The sequence below is a fragment of the Phycomyces blakesleeanus genome, assembly GCF_001638985.1.
Source record: "Phycomyces blakesleeanus NRRL 1555(-) unplaced genomic scaffold PHYBLscaffold_2, whole genome shotgun sequence".
In the NCBI taxonomy this organism is placed as follows: domain Eukaryota; kingdom Fungi; phylum Mucoromycota; class Mucoromycetes; order Mucorales; family Phycomycetaceae; genus Phycomyces; species Phycomyces blakesleeanus.
Genome location: NW_017265135.1, coordinates 1,156,203 through 1,173,637, shown reverse-complemented (window position 1 = coordinate 1,173,637; position 17,435 = coordinate 1,156,203). Strand labels below are relative to the sequence as shown.

Genomic DNA, 17,435 nt, shown 5'->3' with positions numbered 1-17,435 from the left:
AAAGTGCAAAAAAAATCTTTATTCATCAGAAAAATTATATTCTTCATCACTTTGAAGCTCTTCAACTTCTTCTTCTTCATCATCACTACTCTCATCCTCATCTTCAAAACCTCTTTCTACTTCTTCTGCTTGGCGCAGGGCTTGCTTTTGCTTCAAGAGAACACAGCGGTGTCTTACTGGATTGCTGATAGTGTCTGCATCCATCATGATATACTTCATGTCCAGCATCTCTCTGAAATTTTTGTCCTTTCTGCTACCAGAACGCTGGGCTTTTCTTTGATCATTCACCAGATCAAAAAGAGCCTCCTGGACCTTTCTCTTTCCCTGGGATCCGGCCTTGCTTTGTTTGCAACCTATTGGATAGACAACCCCTTGTTGAGAAGACATTTCATTGTTCCCCTGAACATTCCCACCAGACGGAGTGATTGACACAACAATCTGGCTTCTGTTTCCTTGTCCTCTTGCTGAACCTTCTAAGCCGTTCATCCACTTGGGAGCAAGAGAAAGGATGGAGTAGCAATGATTCAAGTTAAATGTCTTGTTGTTGTTTTGGACCTTGAACAGGATTCTTGCTTCAGAAATCTAGTTTTTGTATATATAGAGATTAGACATCAATAATAAATTAACCAAAATTTTAACTAGGATATTACTATATCTAGAACATTGACCCCACTTTGATTGCGTTGCTCAACTTGAGCTACACAGCCACAAAACTTTGCTACTTTACTTTGTATATGATTCCAGCGGGATGTCAAAGAACTAGTAGAGTGGAACATATAGCTTGGATTGATGTTTTCAAGATAGTTCAATCCAATTCTTTCCCACATGGTAGTACCCCTTTGATCTTTTCCTGTTATTGGGTCTTGAGAAATAGCCAGCCACGACTTACAAAGCTGAATGTCCTTCAAGTAGTTCCAATTGGCGTTACGGCCACCGGTAGATGTGGAAACAGGTTCACTCAAAGAGACATCGTCAGTGGAGGATTGGAAAATATTGCTGTTCATTTCAAAGAGTAAAGCTAGGTATAAAGAAACTAATACTCAAAATTCATATCAAAGTCTGCCTTCAATTTATATCAAAATCTGCCTTCAATTTTTATTAAAATATGACTTTAATTTTTATTGCCAAAGGTTTTAGTAAAGTTCGAAACATCCACATTCACTAAACATTTCTCACAAAAATTTTAGTTTCGCACATTGTATAGCAAAACCACTGTGAATGAAAAAATCTAAATAATTTGTCAAATTCCCATATTTTTTTTAATTCCTACATACCGCTGTGGATGCTCTAAGTCTCTTAGTTCTCTACTAATGTCTTTAGTTCTACACTAATTGTCTTTAGTTTTGTTGCTATGATTTTATTCTTTTCTAATTTCAAAATCCGTTGCAACAACAAAATTTCTGCTCATTATCCATATCACTATAGGTGCTCATGGAATAAGTTATTGATATAAAATTTCCTATTGATTACTTTACTAAACGCCATATTTAGAATAGCGCAAATTACCAAGTATAGGTGCTATTTACGTAATTTTAAGTCGGTGTTGTAATCAGTACTACACTCAAGAGATATGACCTTGTTTGAACATATAGCATATTGAAATCAATTGTTTTTCCCATTTCTTGTTAAAGAAGTACAAACTATACTGCTTGAAACAATATATTTTATTTACAGTAATATATTGTATGCTTCTTTAAAAAATACTAGCTTTAATATATATATAAAAGCCTAGAAAATGGGATAATATAGTAAAAACAAGATGATTCTTACCCGCAGTGTCAATAGGAATTATGGAAATCACCATATATAGGTATTAATTATTTTTTCCCCTGGTAGAGAGCAGCGGAAAAATTCACGGACTTTAAAGCGAAATAGTCTTTTTTGAATTTTGGAAAACACTATATATGGTGTTTAGTAAAGTAATCAATAGGAAATTTTATATCAATAACTGATTCCGTGAGCACCTTATATTGAGCTTTGATCGTACAAAGTCTCACTTTATTTCTTCATCTCTTCTCTAAAATTAAACCTAAATACAACAAATGTACATATATTCTATCTAATAAAAGCTATTTTTAAAAGTTTAACAATAATAAAGAGTAATTAGTGTCCTATAGAAACCCTATATAAACTAAGTTTTAAAGCAAAAACGCGAATCAAAATAATGCTCAAATAAAAATAATCAATTCTATATAAACTTTACACAATAAAGAAAGAAGCCATGTCTAATAGAAAAGCCAATAAAAAATAATAAGGAAGCGGAGATTTGTAAAAAGTGTTTAAACTCAAGGGTGGTAAAATGGATTTTAGGCAAAAAACTGTTAGAGCACTGCCATCCGAAACCGCCAGAAAACTGCCAGAAAGCCACAATTTTATTTCCTGTAGTGAAAATTTATTAAAACAAACACAATTGTTGTTAATATTACTTTTTGTATTCTTTATAATTTAAATTACGATTGCAAGTAGCACCAAATAAATCGACTTGGGGGCGTGCCTAAATTAATATGAGAATGATACTATATTAAAAAAAAGCCACTACTTCGCACTTAAAATCTTGTATTATTTCAAAATAAGCACTTGTTTGAGCTTCATTAAGATCAGTAACAAGAGTCAAAAGCAATAGCAATGCGTGAAATTCCCTATTAGTCTTCTGTAGTTTTTTATATTTGTCTCAGATGTATTGTTTTTTTTATGTGCGAAATATTAGTGAAAGTAGTTTACATAAATGAGATGAAAGGTGCCCGTGCAACATTCATTGTGTAACCAGTAAACTTAAGCCGTTTATAGAAAAAATAAAAATTAAAGTCATACTATCTGCATATGTTTACATTTTTAATCTCTTTACAGCATTTCTGTACCCAATATCTGTTAATTAGGAAACTTAATATTGATCATGTCAACAAAGAAAAAAGAAGAAAATAAAAATTAAAGTGTAAGAAATATACATATTCTATTACACTTTATCTAATAATAATTATTATGAAGCAAGTTAATCAATCCCATTGGTAATTGACCTTTAAGAAATATATTTCTTAACAAAAGTTGATTGTATCTACTTTATCAAAAGCAGCTTTATCATTCTTGTATTTGGAAACAGTATATTTGTATCCAATACACACGAACATATATATAATACACCGCAAAGTTGGTTTATTTCCATTCGAAATAGCACACAAACACAAGCCCAGAAACAAACACAAACACAAGTACAGACAGATACATACATACATATACACCGTATTTCTCAAATAAATTTCCAATTATATCTCTCTTTTCGACTTTGATTTCATCTGTCTTTTGTACAGTGTATGGATATATGCAACACACATACACACCCATATATATATATAAATATATACATACATATAATATGAAAATCAACGGTGCGCATCCTCTATAAGTAAAGTAAATCGACTGGTATTTTTATCGTCTTCTCCCTTTTTTTATTCTTCGTCTTCTTTTGCCTTCTTGAGGGCAACCATACGACGCTTATAACTAATCACAGAAAAAAAATTCCATCGATGCACAGAAGCATAAACACGCATTACATGAGATTATGACCAAATTGCTTTCATTTTAGCACTTACTCATCGTATTGGCACTTCTCATATTCGTGACGCTCGTTCTCACACTTCCAGGGGAGGTAGAATGTTTCGCCTCTGCACTTGTTGAGCGGGATCAAGAGATGTGCACAATAGTCGCGGTATTCAATAGGAATGCGAGCCTTCTTTAACTCTTGCTGAGTAGCCTTCATTTCTACATGGTGTTTTTTTTTGTTTTTCTTTCTCAATAATCGTTCGCGTGTATTTGAATCCAAGGTATCGCTACATTAAAAGAATCTTTCCAATCCTTCTCTATTTTCTCTCTATCCCTCTTTTTTTTATTTCTTCCTTTACCAGGTGCGTCGGCCATGATGTAGAGTATAAAGTGATGGTCGGACGGCAAAGAAACAAAATACGGACCCACGTCAGCGACTAGAAAAAAAAACAGACAGGCCCTCCATATCACGTGACTTCTTCCACCCACCGTGGCAAAAAAAAACAATTTTTGGCTAGCTTTTCGCTTGTCTTGTTTGTTTCTTTCCCAGACTTCCTTACAATGGCTTCCCGTGCTCTCTTCAACACCCAGCTCATCAACACTGTCAAGCGTGCCGGTGCCCGTTCCCAGTCTTCCCTCGCTGCTACCGAATTCCTTGCCGAGCGCGAGGCGGTTAAGCACCATGCTGCTGGTGCGTACATAATAATAAAAAGACGTGTAATAAAGAGAATCAAGAAAAAGAAAGAAAGAAAGAAAAAAGTGGGACGAGATATTGATAATGTCATCCATAATAATGTAGATGCTGCCGGTACCTGGTTGAAGATTTCCATCTTCGTCTGCATTCCTGCGTAAGTTTCCATTAACTTTGTGTATACATATAAAATAAACCAAAAACCAAAAACCAAAAAATATTAACTTTTTACTTTATTTTATTTTTAATTCAGTCTTGCCGCTGCTGGTTTCAACGCTTACAACTTGTATAGCCACCACGTCGAGCACCTTGCTCACCACCCTCCCCAGTACATCAAGTACCCCTATATCAACTTCCGTGCAAAGGTAATTTATTGTGTATAGTATATAATACTCGTTTTTATATACGTATATTGGGTGACTAATAATGAGAATGTGTGTAATGTTTATTTGGTTCTCTTAGGACTTTTTCTGGGGCAAGAACTCTCTCTTCTTCAACCCCAAGGTTAACTTCTCTGCTGAAGAGTAAATCAGAAATATTATTAGCTCTTTAGTTTTAATAGTAACAATAATAATAATACTGTTTTTCTTTCCTTTTTTTTTAAAAAAAAACTATGGCTGCAATTGTGGCAAGAATTTTTTGTGATTAAAATAAACCAAGTTTTCAAATGACTGTACCAATACACTCTTTTTCAGAAATCATTCACCAAATTCAAGCGAACAAAATGGCTAACTTTGAAAATGATAGATAAGCCAATCTACTGATTTTTTTTATTAGATATTGGAAAGAGGACGGTCTTTTAAAAAACAAACAGATCCAACCATGCTTGAAGGGTTTAGATTGGCCATGATTTATAACATCTTCATTTACTTTATTTATTATACGATTTCATGAAGGAAAAACTTAGAATCCAAGTAGAAGTGGGTACTGGGACAAGACATTACTTCAGCTTTATATATGATACGATGTATGTTTTGGACAAATATGAGTAATTTAAGTAAAACTATATTGTGATAGCTAATGCACCTAACCACAAGAATGGTGATGTTGAGAAATATATCAATATAGGCGAGGTTACGGCTATGTGTAAACATCATATTCTCTTAAACTGAATCCAATTAAGCAGTTCTGGTCTGTTTGCAAAAGCAAAATGAAACAAGAACAGCACTTGGAAGAGAAAACACGATCTTTAAGAATATGCGATTCTTGTAATATATTCTTCAAAGTGACCTTAATGTTCTTGTAGATAGTCTATAGTAACATTTGCTGATTGCTTGAATAAAAAAATATCAGATGACAGAATAATTGTAGTGTGTGCTGGGCCCCTAAAATATTTTTTGATGGCGCGAAAAACAATTATTATATGGGACACCCTTTTTCTTTTTAAAGGCCCACGACTTTTATCCGTGCGGTCTACGAGGAATAAAATAGCGGTAGGCAAGTAAGAATATTTTATTGGAGCTTTTTTTTCTAGATCTTGCGCACTGTAATATGTAAGGGACCCGATGAGAGCCGAAGAATAAATGAAATAAAATGAGCCGGAAAGTACCTGACAAGACATGCACGATAAGAGAGTATGGGATTGGCCTGTACAAGTGAAAAGCTTAACCTAAAAGTGAAAAAAAAATTGCTAGAATGAAGTTTGACAAAAGAATTAATTTCTTAACTTCCATACAAAGCATTTAGATAATCAGTTCAAATATGTCAAAAAGCCTAGATTTTTTTTATAAGAAAAATAGTCCTCTTCAGCGCACTAGGTTAAATTTCATATTGATTTAGCCAGATATTTGACCTGTGTTGGGGATCGATATTGCTACGTATGGATATATGACTGATATCTGTTTCTGAAACTACTTCTGGTTAACCATAGAAAACTCATAAATATCAAAGAAAATATATATGTACTTTTTCCGAGAGGAAAGACTCTTTTTTTAGTATTAAAGCGCAATATTCTTAAGTTTATACAGTTTCATCGAGTCACGGGACATGAACTCCTGTGGCGTAACTGTACTCATACTTTGCTCCACCACACTTGGGACGCTGAAGAAGACCATTTTTTTTAAGATCAGCAAATATTCTACAAAAGTTGGCGAATAATTACCGAAAAGAGTGTACGCTGTTAATGATTAGTATTTATATAAATATGGCAATTTTGGTGAATGAAATCTTGATTAAAATGGAACATTGGTGCATAGACACACAATAAATAATTAAATCATTAAAATCATTAAACAAATAAATAAATAAATGAATAAATATATATATATAAACAACCAAAAAAAGAAAAGCATTTATTTCACCTTTCTTCATCATGTACAGTTTTGTTCACTTACTTATTCAAAATGAAGAGAAACGTCGGGCAAAACAGTATCGATGGTCATTAGCCATCGGTTTATTAGCAATAATCGTAAGATATATATTACATATATCTATTTTCTTCTTCTTTATATACACTTGATATACTTTACTGTATTGAATTGAATTAAATTGAATTGAATTAAATCTAATTGTATTGGATTGATTTACTGACTTCTTTTTCCATTGTGGTCGTAGTGTATTGGATCTTCCTTTGTATTATACGCTTCCAGTTACCTCAATCGCCCATTATCTTATGATACCATCAGAGGCGCTCCTATTACTAGAGACGACATTTCTTTGTTACCGTCGTTTGGATTTCGCGTCGAATGGTTACCTGTAGGTGCAGTGTTTGTATACCTCTCTGGTCTCCATTGGCTGTCTTTGGGTAAACATATTCACTGGGTAAGAAAATAAAATAAAATTATATAATATAAGCAAATTAGTAGTCAGTCTAAAGACCAATTTTAGATACCCCAAAAGGGGTAAATGGAAAGCACACCTAATGTCTTGCATAGTACTTTCTACCCTTAGCACTGCTTGCCTTTTTTCAGCTTTTAAGATCCTCGTGGGTTCTGATGGATCGAGAGGAGTATGTAAAGGACCAGCTGAGTGATACTTGGGAACGTGCATTTTCCCAAGAGAGCAACAGTAGCTCGGTTCTCTATCTTCTTCAGAAACAGTGGAAGTGCCAGGGTTATCGAACACCTGAAGATCGACCTGCACCAGGAACAGAGTTTACACAGCCATGTTTCTCATATCTTGTGGCTTCATTTGGAGCAGATATTTATTCTTGGGGAATGAAACTTTGGTCAATTAATGTGGTCCAAGTAAGTAATAAAATTATAATGAAATAAATAGATTATGCATCAGTTATATAAGCCCGAAAATGTTCTAACAATTAAGAGCATTCTTAGGTAACAGGACTATTGATATGCTATTCATTCTACTTTAAACTTGAACGCACCGGTACGCCGGTCCGAGATTTGGAAGCACCAGAGGTACAAGAGAAGTCAATCAAATATGAAGTCCAAGGTGTACCCCATGGCTATTCTGTAATCCCACCTGAGAGCAGCACACCACACCCAAATTTACCACCGCTATAATACTATATTTGATATATAGTAATTGCCCCTAATCCCTTCTTTCCTTTTCCTTTTTTGTTCTTTTTCTCTTCATTCCAAAATGCACATAACACACCCACTCACACAAAATGTAATCTATATAGTCACACAATACCTATTTTCTCTTCTTCTACTTTTCTTTTGATTTGTATTCTTCAAAATAAAATAATATACATACACATATACATATATAATAAATAATTATACAAAACAGACCAAAACAAGCCAAACAAAGCCAAACAAAACCAGACCAGATCAGACCAGACCAGACCAGATAAAAAGACAATAAAATAAAAAGAGCAATATTACCTTTGTTATTCTTGATTATTATATTATTTTTATTTATCTTTGCATAAAAGGAAAAAAAAAGACATGCGAAATAGAAAGAATGTGTGTGCGTGTGTGTGTGCGTGTGTGGGTGGGTGGGGGCTTGTGTTTTAGTTTGTAGAGTTTTAAGGGCCATATGGTTCGTAGCTCCAGATACGAGCAAGATTATCACCTGAGCCAGTAGCGAACATGGGTCTTCCGGCTGGACTGATAGCCACTGAAATGACTATTGACAATAAGGAAAGCAAATAAATAAATAAATTGTTTGAGTAAATTAAGTGTTTAATAATTTAATTGAAACTTACCCGAATTCTTATGGCCTTGCAACATAAACTGAGTTTGACCTGTTCGGGGGTCCCAGAACTGTACACCACGATCTTTTGAACCTGATACGACCCAATTTCCATCGGGAGTACACGCCACAGAGAGTACAAAGTCCTGTAAAGAGTCATATTGAATATTAGCCGTCATATTTCCTCTCTTGAACAATAATTTGAAATTAAAGAGTACAAAGAACATAATATACATAACAACAACAACATAATAATAATAATAATAATAATAATAGTGATAATTAATTATCATCATAGTAATATCATCTTACCTTGTGACCTGAAAAAGTCATCTTGCACGGTCCCTTGGATCGGTCTCTGTCAATACCATGTCCACGCCCCTCATGTGTACCCAATTGCCATAATTTTAATGTCTTGTCAAGACTACCACTCACAAGAGTCTTTCCATCAGGCATAAAAGCAACCGAGTAAACACTGTCTTTGTGGCCCTCAAGTTTCTCCAAAAGATTACCAGTGTGCGTATCCCAGACACGGACCATCTTGTCAAGGCTGCCGGCAGCTACAAGGCGGCTGTCAGGCGAAACAGCAACACTGGTAATTCCAGGATCCTTTTGATCGACATCTTTGATACGGAGAACATGTAAGCACTGACCATCTGCCATACTCCATATCCGTGCTGTCCGATCGCCTGAGCCAGAAACAATGATTCGTCCATCACGGCTAAAATCAAGTGAATAGATGTCTTGCTCATGTCCTGGTAATATATTGCGGATTCTTCTCTTTGCAATATCCCAGATCTATTTACTTGTGAGTATGTTGATATTTTTTTTGATGAAGAATAACTAATAATACTAATACTAATAATAAAACAAGCAATACTATACTTTTTCTTGCTTTCTGATATTACAATATACACCATAAACTTACTCTGATCTGCTTATCTTCTGCACCAGTAGCAAGATAAACTCCATCTGGACTAAAGCAGACTGCACGAATGTAAAGATCGCCATCCTTTTGGACATTATCATCTTGAAGAACACTAACCAAGAATACGTCATATTTTTATAAGTATAAATAAGGACAAAAAAAAAGCAAAAAACTTACCAGATCTTTTGGGAAGTAATTGCATCGTAAATATAGGTAGATCTATTGCATCCTGCTGCAAGAAGTCGTCCATCTGCACTAAACTTGACACAACAAACAACACTATCGTGCTCTAACGTGCTCATCAGATTAACCTTGAGAGAGCGAGCTGCCTTGGGGTTGAATCTGGTAGTAATTGTCGTTTTTGTTGGGAGGGTTCTCTTTTAGTAAGTCTTAAACGACATTACGAGCTCACAACTCAATTACTCACAGTGCAAACCAATCTTTTCCTTCGATTTTCATATTGGCAGGGACACTATCAGGGTCCACATCAGCGAGATTTCCCGTAATCCCTGTTGCTGCCTGGGGTTTTGGAGCAGGGCGTCCAGTAGGCATAATCATCTGGCCAGCAGGAGGTCCAGGAGGAATGGATCCAGATTTACGTTTCTGTCCAGAATTCATATCCATTTGATTCTGAACAGCAGGAGGGTTACTCACACGCTGAGGAAACCCGTATCCAGCTACAAACAAACAAACAAAATATAAATTATAATTACAGTAAAAAAATATAAGAGCAAAAACCAATAACCAAAAAAAAGCTATGTAATCACAAAGTATGATTTGTCCTATCTGTATACACACAAACAATAACGAAGAAGAAACAACTTACAAGGCCATTCGTCCTTTGTATGGTACGGCCCAGAAGGTGCTGGAGGAGGTGGGGGTGGGGGTTGAGATATAGCCTTTGCTGGAGTTTGGTACAATCCAGGACTGTTTGAGCCTATATAGCTGCTGGGGGCTGTAGGTAAAGGTGCTGCTTGAATAGGATAGCTTGGTTCATTCATCTGCGGGGGCGCAACCAGACCGAGCGGACCTTGGCCATGAGCATTCATTATGCCGCCAAAGTAATTTGAGCCAGGACCAATGTTTGGCGGTGGTGGCTGGTGGGAGTGAAGGCCAGCAGAAGAGGTGGAGAAAGGACCAGGGGTAAGTTCAGGATGACCGTTAGAAACACTGCCATTGTTGTTCCCATTCCCACCACCAGTACGAGCCTGTGCCTGTTCCAACTGTTGACGCAGTCTAGCGATCTCATCTTCGTACCTAACAACAAACAAACACAAACACGCGTTGGCCAAACCATCTCTTTCATCAACACCACTCCTACATACTGCTTCTTTAAAGTCTGCTGCGACCGTTCCAGTTCAGACAAGCTTTGTTGGAAATTGCTCATCTCCTGCGTCTGCTGAGCCACTAAAAACAAAAAAAGAGAAGAAGATAATGATTCAGCCAAGTTAATTTGATTTGAGCTACAAACATCCAGCTTGATTTGCCATCTTCTTCTGGTTACTTGTGTAAACTTTACTTTTATGTTCAAAGTCATCTTTTTCGCTTTTGTAAAGATAAATGTCTTGGGTAATCTTCTCAAACTCTCCTCGAATTGCGTCCAAAACCTCGATGATGCGGTTTTGGGGCGTGGGGACCATTGACCGGTGATTGTAGACAGACATTACTGAGGGATTCAGTAAGAAACGCGCTCCATTATGGAATGACGTACCTCTGATGTCTACAGATTATCCGGGATTGATGTTTATTTTATTTTATTTTTCTTTTGTATAAAGAGTAGTCTGAAAAATCAAACAAACGCTTAATATAAAATAGATGAGATTGATGAGGCTCTCGTTTTGATGAAGTTATGATTCGGGCACGATGAAAATCTGTGTACGCGTGAACTGGCTTTACTATATATATATATATATATATATGTATGTATATATATATTCAGACTTTCTTTTTTGGCACTTTAGTTCTTTTGACTGAAAAGTCGAAGTACAATAGGCTAGGAATATTGAATTGTCTTTCGAGATTCTCTATATGCACCTTTTTTGCACTCCCGCCATAATCTTTGAATCCTTGCAAGATAAAGTATAAACCCCCCTCTCCCTCTAATCTTACAAGGAGATAAAGAAAAATCAAGTGTTTGAAATATAAAAATAATAAATGAATAAATATATAGATATAAGACCGTAAAGAGCATATATGTATATAAATAGGGTTAGACTAGTAATATTATTTCACAGTGTTTCTACTTGGGATTGAGACAAATTAGGGCTTCTTTTTAGACGAAATAAAATGTATACAAAGAGAAATCAATTTTCAGACGTCTTTATGTTTAATTATCTGAATATTTCAAGAGAAATATGCTGTTTACAATACATCGATGAAGTTGTTTCTGCTGCTTGCTTGATTTTTTCAGACCTTTGGAAAGCGGCTGGACTAATGAATTTTGTATTTTAATTTCTACATAAATATACAGATTCATTAATCATCAATCTATCACAATACAGTATAAATTGATGACCACATCTTGATATTAATGCGTATCTTTTTTCCAACCTATTCTTACTTTGGCATGTTTTAAAGTCTTATTCTCGAAAAAAAAAGATAAATTTTCAATAAAAGAAAGTCTGAAGGAAACGTAGATGATACTTTTAAAGGTAACAAATAAATAATTTAAGTACTTCAAGTAGCTTTATGTAATTCAATCATAATTGTATTATTTTTTTTAAGATATTTGTGTGTGAGAATTGTGGAGAAAGAGGACATGCAAGAAAAAAGCATTGTAAATGCACATTTTATAAAGAAAAAGCTTCATTTGATAATGGTACATGTTTCAATTCCCAATTATACTTCTATTTCCTAAAAAACTCCCATTGAATGCTACTGTCAATAGTACATACAAATGGCCACTTAAAAATAAGATTATTACTACTTCAAACGAGCCCAGTAAAATCATATCCAGGGCAATGATATTCACAATCAGTCACTGTCTGGCATTATCTCATGATTCAATACCTAACGGCATTTACAAGCAGCAATTCTGGTACTTGGTGCGCATACTTATCAGCAACAAAAATTTAGCGAATAACGCTAAAATACCACTGAATCTCGTACAATTTTTGGATACTTTTAGAGCCTCGATCACAAATGTTGTATATAATATGCGGTTTCAACAGTTCTGGGTGCTTGACTGTTGGATGTAACGGTAGTCTAATTCTAAAAATGATTGGCTGTAATAAATCTTCAAAAAATGAAAGCTAAGTATCCTAGCATATAAAGAAAAAGGGTTAGATACTCTAAATGTCGAGAGTTGGCCAAAATCTACAAAATCTTGTACTTTATGTACAATTGACGGCAAAGCTCATATAAAAGCAAAGTCGAAAATAAGACATAATCAATATATAAAAAATTAGTTATTTGAATACCAAATTATAAAAGTTGAACTTAATTGCGGAGAATTTGGGCTAGGATACTGTATTTGTGGGTGCTCTAATCAAGTGCAGTATACATATGTATTTTGACGCTATGAAAGAAAACATATCAACCAAGAGACATTAATGGTAATCAATAGTTTATTTTTCACATTGGTTATTATTGAATGGTGTTTAAACTACCACTACATCCAACAGTCCAGCATCCAGAACTGGTGAAACACCCTATAAGGTAAAGCTCCTTGGATTGAAAATCTAATATATTATCAGCTAACGCTATAATAGTACATGTATTATGAGAAAAGCATAGTTTTACAATCTTGAGACGGGCTGTGTTGGTTTGTGTAAAGAAGTGACCCAAACAATTAATAGAAAAAAGGAATATGTATCAATCTCCTCTAACAACTCCTTAGCCCTAATATTGGCAATTGGCAGCTTGTTCTCTTGAGAAAGATAAAAAGAAAATAGAAGTGATGTGTAAGGATGTTCTTTATTGCTTTCATCTTTCGATGTTTATATAGATATTTCGATAATAAATAAAATAGTATAATTAGTAAGCTATTACTAAGAGGTTGGGATAAACTATGCTTTATAAAAAAAATAAGAGAGAGAAATAGAGGTAGATAGTCATTGTTGGGGTTCATTGTTACAATCCTTATGCTTTTCAATTGATTGCTGCGCCAGTTGTAACAATCATGCTCTTCCCAAGGTTATGACTTAACCGATTGGTTTACATAATTGATACAAAATATTTAGAGATATAGGATATGCTTGGGGCAGCCGAAAATGTGAATATACACGCAACGTGTCACTGGAAATTTCCCCCCAGTAAGGCTTTTGAACAGCAGAAAGAACACCATTAAAGACATGATAGTAGTCAATATCTGGCAAGAAATGTAGGACTCAGAAATATAATGTTAAATGATTTTAGATAAGCTGGTATGAGAGTTGTTAGACGTGCTGTGTTTGTTGGTGTGGTGTAAGGGGTTTGTAAAAAAAAGTATTTAGAAAAAGAAAAAGAGAGATATAAGATAAACATTTGCAGCTTTTGTAGCAAATAGCAATACTCTTTATTTAAAGGCCCAGAGAAAAGAAAGGAAAAGAAAATATAAGTGTGTAAAAGTTGTTCTTTGTTGAATTGATTTGTTAGGGATTATGTAATTTTTCTGAGTTAAGCTGATAGCAGGTTATTGAGAAATTGGATAGTTTGGATAATAATAACTGTATTAGTAATTGAATATGAGTTCTTATCCGAAACCAACTGTGCCACCAGCTTGTCTATGTATACTTAGGCTGTACCAGTATAGAATCTAAAGTTAATGTAAAGGAAATAATCTCTACAAGCCTTGAAATATTGTTAAGATGCAAATAGTATGCTCCAAGTCTTAATATCTTAAAATAACTTTAAATGTAAATATTTCAGTAAACTTCTGGAGTTGATCTTACTGACTGTCTTATTCTATTAGCTGCTGATATATATATGTTTAAGCATCAAAAAATAAAAGTAATATAGACTATTTCAACACATTCCTCTTTTTATTTTATTCTATCACTTTTAAAAGAATAGACTGCTATTGACAATATATAAGCTAAGAGGCTATTAGAGTAGATCAATATATATTCTCTTTTCTTCTTAACGATTCAAGCCTTTCTTGCCATAAAATTTATATAACTAATTCTTTGCCTTTGAACATAACTCTGTAAAGAATGAGCCATACAAACTAAGATGTGCGAGTACACATTATAATAATAGTATTTTGATCAATCAAGATTAAGAAAGAATATTATGTTTCTAGTTCTAAAGAGATATTGCATATATAAAATTGAATAGCCATTTTTTTTAAAACAAAATATCTTTGAAAACTGATAAAATACTAACTGCTTTAATAATACATGCTATTATATTTTTAATAGTGGTACCTCTCTTCTTACATGCCTTTTAAGATACTCTGTGAAGTGAAAGTAAACAAAGTGTGGTTATAATGTTAAGGGGGCCTTCTTTATTTATTTGGCGGTTTTTTAGAAATTATAATGCTTATCAGTAGTGTGAGCATAAAGATATATAAATGTATTCCCCAGACATATAAATGATATCTAAAGCAAAGTAATACTCAAATATATTTAGTATCGGTACTATTCAATGTATCTATTAGGCAACACCAAGAGGTTCTTGATAGTAATATGCGATTAAAAAAATATAGAGCTTTTACTGAAAACATGAAACTATTTAATTTTCATATGAATTTGTTTTGATTTATCCAAAATAGGCATTTTACGCCTTCCGTGCTGCGCCATCCCCATTTTTTTTCATATAAGAATCGATACAATTCCCAATTTCCTGTTATTCCTCCTCTTCCTCCTGGTTTCCTTTCGGTGGTCCTTGGTTTCCGACACGGTAAGAAAATTGTCTTTAAATGCCTATATCTTTCTATCCGTATAAGGCCCATACTGATATTTATTATGAAAACGCACCCCAGACGCGGTTTCTAGCTAAGTTCCAAAAATGATGTCCAGTCTAATAGCAGGTAAAGTATTATACAGACACATACAAATTTTGACACGGTCAATATACTAACTACAGCACAGTGTTTTCTTGCGCATGTTTTTTTTTTGTCTTCTATGCCCAGCTTCCATTCCACTGTAGCCACGGAGAGGCCCTTCACGTCAAGTTCATGTACCAGGTAAGTAAATACACACACACAGATGCTTTGACACGATCACCACACTAACTATGATTTGATGTTTTCTTTCTTTCATCACAGTGTCCAGTGTCCAGTGCCGTTTTGCTTTTAAGCACAAGTACTTTTTAAACCCTACGCAGTTATCTGCTAGGTAAGCAAACACACACACGCTTTGACACGATCAATACACTAACTATGATTCGATATTTCTTTTATTTTATCACAGTGTCCAGTGTCCCGTCCCGTCTTGCTTTTTAGCACAAGTACTTTTCAAGCCTTCCGCTGCTGTTTACTAGGTAAGTAAACGCGTACATACACACATACTTTGACACGATCAACACGCTAACTATGATTTGATGTTTTCTTTTTTTCTATTGCAATTTCTAGTTCTGTTTAGCTGTTAACCACCATTCTTTTTATGGTGCCTTCATACCATGTATGGTCCACTGAGTGGTAAGTCAATATATACATACTTTGACTCAATTAACATACTCACTTTATACTTTTATATTACTTTATTCTCTTGATAGTGTTCAAAGGTATGCCTATGGAGAGGTGTACCGAGAACCAGCTCAGTATTTTTACACCCTTCGCAGTTAATAGCTAGGTAAGTAAACGCGCACACGCGCACACACTTTGACACAATAAGTATATTAACCTTATACTCGATTTTTATTTATATCTCTACTCTTGGAGTGGTCACTGAGTACCTCGTATTCTATCGGTCACGATATATCAAAAGGAATATACGTAAACATTTTCATGCAAAATGTGTATATCATGGTCTTTAACAGTGAGTCTCCGGGCTCTTTTCCAACTCGCTCATTGTAGACGCCTTATTTATAAGGCTTGTCTTAATATGAGATTCTGGTTTTTTTATTGAACGCACTGCACTCTTTGGCGTCTAGTCATTGAGTTCGCTCAAGGTACCATGGCCTAAAATTGGTCCGTACTTTGAGCGATTCTACCTGCATTTACTGCAGTGGAAAAGAAACCAAAAGGGATTCCGTCTTGGACTTTATTGTTTGAGATGGAGAAGCTCCAATGTTTGAACCGGAGTAGTCTTTTGACTGCTCTGGATTGTGAACTAGTGAACTGCTTTTCCAGACATACCAACAAGTCAGTAGCCTTCACTCCCTGGAAAAGGTTACTGGAGGGTGCAATCCCCTCACCTTGTCTTGAGTTCTTGTCTTTGTGTTAAGTAGCTTCCGATGAGTCGGGTTGTTTTACAAACTCCCTAATCCTGGTGAAAAGTTTCATCGAAGGCTAAATATACTTATAAAAAACCAACTGAACACAAGTACCGTAAGGGAAAGTAGCTCTTAGTGTAGAGCATACTGGACGTTAAAGACCTTCCTGAGCCACTCATATGAAGGCGAAAGCCGGATGAAATCCACGTCAGTTTTTTCTGTGTTGTGCGGCACATAACATGGAGAAGACTGAGGAACGCAGAGGTAGCTTTATGCTATTTTCTTAGGACGTTGGATATTGGCTCTCCAGATTTTGTCCTTTGGGGCATGTCAAGATTGTCACAGAAAGGTGCAAGTATAAGGGTGTATCACCTGGATGCGTAGAGTTTTTTAAATTCGTTGAGCACCTGGACGTGAGGTAATACAGGTAGATTCCCAGCAGAATCGACAGATTACCCAGTACAATCGCCTGTATTTTACTGCTTCCTGTTGAAATGATCCCTGTGCTTTTCAAGTCCCTCATTGCTTAGACTTTGATACTTGTAACCCACGCTCTGGTAAACAGAACTGGACATGAGGGACGAACCCGAAGCAAAGTTAAGGTGCCTAAGTAAATGCTATGCTGTTCACTTGGGTGTCTCAGACACCTGTCCCGAGCAGTTTGGCATTAAAGCATTTCACCGATACTTTGCCGTCATGGTAAATTTGATGCCATGCCGAGTAGGCAGGAATGAGGGTTGTTGAGAAGCTTGGGTGTAAACTTGAGTGGATCGGCCTTCAAGCGCAGGTCTTGACAAAAAAATCTTTATTTTTATACTTTTTGGGATAAATCGGATACACTTTAAAAACAGACGAACGAATATTTTAATACAATATTCAGTACTG

The 17,435-nt window shown here is 35.2% G+C and overlaps 6 protein-coding genes across 6 annotated transcripts; 3 read left to right on the top strand and 3 right to left on the bottom strand.

Moving 5' to 3' along the window:
* Positions 1–18: 18 nt before the first annotated feature.
* Positions 19–1,485, bottom strand: PHYBLDRAFT_162507 (hypothetical protein; the record flags this gene model as incomplete). The annotated part of the gene is made up of 2 exons (XM_018434636.1): positions 19–582; positions 1,471–1,485. The coding sequence occupies 2 exons, from the start codon at positions 1,483–1,485 to the stop codon at positions 19–21; spliced, it is 579 nt and encodes a 192-aa protein (XP_018297476.1).
* A 1,646-nt stretch (positions 1,486–3,131) lies between these two features.
* NDUFB7 (NADH dehydrogenase 1 beta subcomplex subunit 7 NDUFB7) lies at positions 3,132–3,955 on the bottom strand. Its single transcript, XM_018438102.1, has 3 exons — positions 3,897–3,955; positions 3,588–3,756; positions 3,132–3,495 (listed from the first exon to the last, which is right to left on the bottom strand). Exons 1-3 carry the CDS (start codon positions 3,910–3,912, stop codon positions 3,444–3,446), a joined length of 237 nt encoding a protein of 78 aa, XP_018297475.1. The 5' UTR covers positions 3,913–3,955; the 3' UTR covers positions 3,132–3,443.
* A 129-nt stretch (positions 3,956–4,084) lies between these two features.
* COX6A (cytochrome c oxidase subunit 6A COX6A) lies at positions 4,085–4,911 on the top strand. Its single transcript, XM_018443065.1, has 4 exons — positions 4,085–4,228; positions 4,337–4,385; positions 4,482–4,593; positions 4,691–4,911. Exons 1-4 carry the CDS (start codon positions 4,099–4,101, stop codon positions 4,754–4,756), a joined length of 357 nt encoding a protein of 118 aa, XP_018297474.1. The 5' UTR covers positions 4,085–4,098; the 3' UTR covers positions 4,757–4,911.
* Positions 4,912–6,539: 1,628 nt separating this feature from the next.
* Positions 6,540–7,906, top strand: PHYBLDRAFT_179101 (hypothetical protein; the record flags this gene model as incomplete). The annotated part of the gene is made up of 4 exons (XM_018438101.1): positions 6,540–6,635; positions 6,782–6,988; positions 7,102–7,413; positions 7,501–7,906. 4 exons carry the CDS (start codon positions 6,540–6,542, stop codon positions 7,687–7,689), a joined length of 804 nt encoding a protein of 267 aa, XP_018297473.1. The 3' UTR covers positions 7,690–7,906.
* A 120-nt stretch (positions 7,907–8,026) lies between these two features.
* On the bottom strand, positions 8,027–10,918 carry PHYBLDRAFT_75517 (hypothetical protein; the record flags this gene model as incomplete). Its single annotated transcript, XM_018443064.1, has 9 exons — positions 8,027–8,260; positions 8,340–8,472; positions 8,639–9,124; positions 9,255–9,366; positions 9,432–9,596; positions 9,682–9,931; positions 10,081–10,511; positions 10,580–10,661; positions 10,774–10,918. The coding sequence occupies 9 exons, from the start codon at positions 10,916–10,918 to the stop codon at positions 8,160–8,162; spliced, it is 1,905 nt and encodes a 634-aa protein (XP_018297472.1). The 3' UTR covers positions 8,027–8,159.
* Positions 10,919–12,846: 1,928 nt separating this feature from the next.
* On the top strand, positions 12,847–16,324 carry PHYBLDRAFT_184771 (hypothetical protein; the record flags this gene model as incomplete). Its single annotated transcript, XM_018438986.1, has 9 exons — positions 12,847–12,911; positions 13,436–13,507; positions 14,947–15,074; positions 15,266–15,360; positions 15,442–15,511; positions 15,587–15,656; positions 15,741–15,813; positions 15,891–15,967; positions 16,057–16,324. 5 exons carry the CDS (start codon positions 12,847–12,849, stop codon positions 15,487–15,489), a joined length of 408 nt encoding a protein of 135 aa, XP_018297471.1. The 3' UTR covers positions 15,490–15,511; positions 15,587–15,656; positions 15,741–15,813; positions 15,891–15,967; positions 16,057–16,324.
* Between the last annotated feature and the right edge of the window lie 1,111 nt (positions 16,325–17,435).

Excerpts from the sequence above, each read along its gene's own strand:
- NDUFB7 (XM_018438102.1), bottom strand. Across the intron at positions 3,496-3,587 it reads GAGAAGTGCCAATACGATGA|TTATAAGCGTCGTATGGTTG; the intron begins GTAAGTGCTAAA and ends TTCTGTGATTAG.
- COX6A (XM_018443065.1), top strand. The coding sequence starts at position 4,099 with ATGGCTTCCCGTGCTCTCTTCAACACCCAGCTCATCAACACTGTCAAG. Across the intron at positions 4,229-4,336 it reads GGTTAAGCACCATGCTGCTG|ATGCTGCCGGTACCTGGTTG; the intron begins GTGCGTACATAA and ends ATAATAATGTAG. Across the intron at positions 4,386-4,481 it reads ATCTTCGTCTGCATTCCTGC|TCTTGCCGCTGCTGGTTTCA; the intron begins GTAAGTTTCCAT and ends TTTTTAATTCAG.